Raw genomic sequence first — 5,000 nt, forward strand, 5'->3', positions numbered from 1 at the left:
AAAAAAAATCAATGGCAATATAGCAGAATAAATGTGCTCATACATCTTTGCTCATCGGTTGCCCATGAGTTAAGTGGCACTGTTCCCAGCGCAGCTGTGCTCTGCCTTCAAGACGAATTCAGTGTACCGAATCCAATGAATAATCAAATCACAACACAACGCTGTTTCCGTCTGACATGATCGATCGGCGCCGTGGCGTCAGATCTACGTGCACGGGGGAGATATCTACTACCAGCCCGGCGCGTCCGGCCCGGCCCTGCGCCTCACGTCCTCCGGGCAGGAGAGGCAGGTGACCAACGGCCTGTCGGACTGGACCTACGAAGGTCAGTCGCTGTCCAGCCTCACCACACAGCCGGCAGGGGGTTCAGTCAAGGAGCCCGGCTGAAGCAGTGTCCCGGTTCTGCTCCCCAGAGGAGGTCCTGCTGAGCTACGCGGCTCACTGGTGGTCCGTGGACGGCGCCCGGCTCGCCTACCTCACCGTCAACAACTCGGCCACGCCGCTGATGGAGATACCGCTGTTCCTAGGCAACATCTACCCCTCCAACCGGCTCTACCCCTACCCTAAGGTCTCAAACTAAGGTCTTTGACAGCCATGTTTCTTTTTTTAAGCATTTGCCTGCCAGGATGTCTGCAGACGTGTCTCGGTTGTGATGGCTGTTTTGTTGTTGCTGCTGTTCCCAGGCTGGCTCCAGTATCCCCTCTGTCAGCCTGTTTGTGGTGAATCTGTACGGTCCGACTCACACGCTGGAGATGACGCCCCCAGACTCCTTCAGGACCAGGTGTCAAACCTTTTCGGAGGATCGATTTTTCTTTTGGTTCTTCTGTTTTGTGTTTGTTTTTAAAATTAACCAATTTTATTGATTTGTTTTTATGCATTATTTTGTTTTCTCCTTCATTTTTTTCTCATCTTTCTTTTATTTATCTGTGTTTACTCTGCTCTTGCTTGCTAACGGATTTCCTTCTATTTGACCTTGAACAAGCATTTTTAACTCTTTTTTTTAAGTCGCAAAAGAGAATTGCTAAATAATAAAATCTTTTATCTTTCTGTTGGCCCCCCTCTGTATTATTGATGATAATGGTAATGGTTTTCTCTGTGTAGAGACGGCTACATTTCCATGGTAACCTGGATTAGCAGCACCCGCCTTGCGGTGCGTTGGCTCAACCGCTCCCAGAACCAATCTGTGCTGTGCGTCTGCGAGGCCACCACTGGGGCCTGCTCAGAGGTGAGGGGTCCCGGGTTGTTGTTACACATATAGAAAAGGTTCCTTCACTAAGGGTGTCAGGATTCCCGTCCTCATTACGCTCTCCTGTTGCGATCAATGGGTTGCATGCTGCAGCATTCCTGCAGACCAACCGATTGCTTTGTTCCCATGAGAACGCTTCATGTAATGCCTCGATATTGATGAATAACATTCTGCTCTCTGTGATTGTGAATTCCCAGAAACACAAAATGGTCATGGATCTCATGCAGAACCACCGACAGGTCAGTAGTACAAGGGTCAGCCGCTCTGACCTCTCCAGGGCTGCGGTGGTGGTGAGGGGGGGTTCTCTTGGTCAACCCTTTGGTGGCGGGCCCGTCGTATCTCTGTTGACTCAGACCTCTCTCCGTCTCTCACCAACAGGATACCCCCTTGTTCACTGCGGATGGCTCTGTGTTTTATATGGTGCTGCCTGCCAAACAGGGAGCCCGTGGAGAGTTCTACCACATCGCCAGTGTCTCAGCCCAGGTCAGAGAACACATCCTCAGACAAAGCCCTCATCATACAACTTCATGCGTACATCTTCTGCCATCTCCCACCCTCTCTCGCTCTCTTAATGTTTTGTCTATTGTTGTGGTGTTGTTTAATTGTTCCTTTTGTTTGAGTGTCTGTACTCTCTGTATGTATTCCTTTTTCATTTGTAAAGCGTCTTTGAGTATTTGGAAAAACGCTATAAGAAAAAACGGATCAATTATTATTATTATCGTTATTATCATGCATCACGATTCCCTTTTTCATCAGCCTCTAATAGCTAATCACTCAGAAGGCAGTCCAATTTAAACAGGGTAATTTTAAACAGCATGGGGAAATAAAGTTTTGCTTGTTTCTCACCTTTAGTGATACCAATTAAGATAACAGGATATACTTTTCATCTCCTACATTTCCCAAAACAATGAGTGCAATGACATTTTTAGTTTTTTTCCTGTTATTTTATTATCTATCAATGTAATTGGTTATGAAAAAAACCCGAAATATCCTCTTTGTCTTATGATTTGGTAATATGTTCTATTATCTGTATTATTTATCCGATTTTGAAAGAAATGTGAGGCATAAGCCCAAAAGATATCTCCTCCCCTACTTCTGTTACAGTTTTTCTCAGTCGCTTTGGTACATTTCTCAGATCAGAATTGAAATTCTCAAAACTACCTGTTCAATCTTCACATCATTGTGTCACTTGTGCACATCAAAAAAGCAGTTTCTAATTTATTTGAACAAGTTGCAAATGCTTTGGTACATTCATGCAAATGATTATGTACAATTCTCTGCTCTTTCCTACATTATCAATTGCTTATGTCATGTTGATCAAAATGTATTGTAATGGGTCTCTATTGAATAGTCTCACCCCCACAACATTTAGGCATTAGTTCATTGCATAAGTCTTTACATGCAAAATGGTTGAACAAGTTGTCATAATATGTCAAGCATATTTCTATACATTTCCATTAGACTTTTTTTCTAAATCTGTCCTGAATTGGTAAATTGCTCCCAGGTGAATCTTGTTTTTGGTGGATCTCCTGAACGCTGAACTGGCAAGCATATATATAGCTGGAGCACAACACAATGTTACATTGTCTGACAATGGAAGGACAAGGAATTGGACAGGGTCAACAGCCAGAGAGAAGAAGAGGAAGAGGAGTGAGGCTGCCTGAGAATTTGTGGCCCATCAGACAGGAACGTCAGGAGGTTTAGGAAGACTGCACTGTAATTCCTACAGCAATGCATGTACAGTTTACCCTAAGGAAGTTTTCCTTCATGGTCTGTCAACAAATTATAGTACAAACAGTCAAAGCGTAAATGTGAATCTTGTCCAGTCTCTTGCAATCAATCTCCCACATACACCAAGGGGTAACTTACAATTGACAATAATTGTCTTCTATCAGAACATCCCTCCAGAGTACACTGTTATATTGACAACATGACTAAGCAATTTGACTGTCTTCTCCGTACACAATGACACAAGGACTTGTCATTGTGATGGCACTGAAATGTTCATTGACACAGATAATTACTTTTGAGAAACGAACAAAGGATTTTGAGCAAGAGACTGGCTTTTGCTTGAAATCCATGCTGTTTTGCTATTTGTACACATTGTTTTGAGAAATGCACTTACTGTTTTGCAAATTTCAATTCTGATGTGAGAAATGTACCAAAGCGACTGAGAAAAACTGTAATATATATATATATATATATATATATATATATATATCCACAGAAGAAGAGGGGGAGATATCTGTATACACATATATCTAACAGAATGCATTGGTTTTGAGTGCGTGCCTGTCTCTTGATCCACTCTCTCTGCCTCCTGTGGGACCCAGCCTGCCATCCCCTCTGTGCCCCCCCGCTTCCTGACATCAGGGAACTGGGACGTGACGTCACTGTGCGCGCTGGACGAGGAAGCTGGGAGGATGTACGTGAGCGGCCTCTGGGGCCTTAGAGCAGAAGTAGCAGATAGGTTTTTCTGTTTGTTAGCCATGAACATAAGATGGCATCGCAGGAAGAGGCTGCAGAGAGCAGAGAGCGGATACTTAAAGCCATCCTCGCTCCACATTAGTTTGGTAAAGTGAATCCCCAGTGGTATATGTTTCAAAAACCTGTTTAAAGCCGATAAGGTACGAGAACCATCCCACCCGTTTGAATTTGGATGTTGCTTGTGGCGAAGAGGTGGTGTGGAACGCATCATTGGATTAGTCGAACTAAGCCGTGGAACGGTGCTGCTTAGCCCTCCTCTCCGTGGGCTTGGGGCACCTTGTAGCCCTTCATGACTGATTGAAGCACCATTACAGCAAACATCAGAGACTATATACTGTGCAAAGTGTCCTGTGATTTGGGTGGGTGGTGGATGGCTGCCAAACTCACGCGTTCCCTCGCTTCTCCGCAAGCAATTGAAAGGCGCTCACACAAAATGCACAATCACAATCTTTCAAACGCTGAAGACAAAGCCCACAGGAGAAGAGGCTGCCGTGTGGATTCAGAGCTCCAACGCACAGCCTCCATCTCTCTGCCGCCGACATAATATGTTTGAGCTGGTTATGCTTTATGTACAAATGGGAAACAGTGTTTTGTGTTGATATATGGTCTGTGTGGATCATTTACAACACGGTGTCAGGGTAGACTGGTGAGGGTCAAAATAACTAATCACTTATAAGGTGTCCAATGGCTTGTGTCTCTGTGTCTCTGACAGATACTTCATGAGCTCAGAGGGATCTAGGCAAAGCAGACATCTTTACAGGTGAGATACGCTACTTTCAAAATCACTTGCATTAATAGGAAATTTGTTTATACTGGTGAGGGTCTTGATGTATTGCCATTTTGTTGAATTAATCAAATACTGAATGATTTGATCCCTTTTAAAGAGATGGAATCAATAAATTCCTTATTCAAATGGTCTGAGATTTACCCTTGCAAAGCAGCAAAACAGCAGCATGCTAATGTTCAGGCTTACTATTGCAAATATGCCGGCGTGATTTGTTATGGAGGAAGAAACGACCCCCGTAGGGCAACAGCTGACGCTTCTCTGCCCCCATGAATGGGTTCCAGGCAGGCAGCCCAGCTTAATGCATTTAAACAGGCTGAGGCCAAGTCAGATGACAGGAAGCCTGCAGACCGCATCTCATGCTAAATGTTCTCGTCGGCTAACTGTGAATAATGAGCTTGTCTCCTCAATCATCCATTTCCTGGATGTATAGCAGTTATATACATTCCCTTATTGATTCATAGCTCTTTTTTTCCAAGTCCTAT

General features: G+C 44.2%; 1 protein-coding gene across 2 annotated transcripts in view; it reads left to right on the forward strand.

Annotated features, from left to right (window-relative positions):
* The window catches only part of LOC130380736 (inactive dipeptidyl peptidase 10), a 25,599-nt gene that overhangs the window by 12,895 nt on the left and 7,704 nt on the right, over positions 1-5,000 (forward strand). For both annotated transcript variants that reach the window (XM_056588061.1, XM_056588053.1), the window contains 8 exons: positions 203-323; positions 412-566; positions 682-779; positions 1,100-1,223; positions 1,442-1,483; positions 1,623-1,727; positions 3,578-3,669; positions 4,444-4,491. In XM_056588061.1, the coding sequence (XP_056444036.1) occupies positions 203-323; positions 412-566; positions 682-779; positions 1,100-1,223; positions 1,442-1,483; positions 1,623-1,727; positions 3,578-3,669; positions 4,444-4,491 (785 nt within the window). The remainder of the gene's footprint in view (positions 1-202; positions 324-411; positions 567-681; positions 780-1,099; positions 1,224-1,441; positions 1,484-1,622; positions 1,728-3,577; positions 3,670-4,443; positions 4,492-5,000) is intronic.

Source organism: Gadus chalcogrammus, chromosome 1 (genome assembly GCF_026213295.1).
Source record: "Gadus chalcogrammus isolate NIFS_2021 chromosome 1, NIFS_Gcha_1.0, whole genome shotgun sequence".
NCBI lineage: Eukaryota > Metazoa > Chordata > Actinopteri > Gadiformes > Gadidae > Gadus > Gadus chalcogrammus.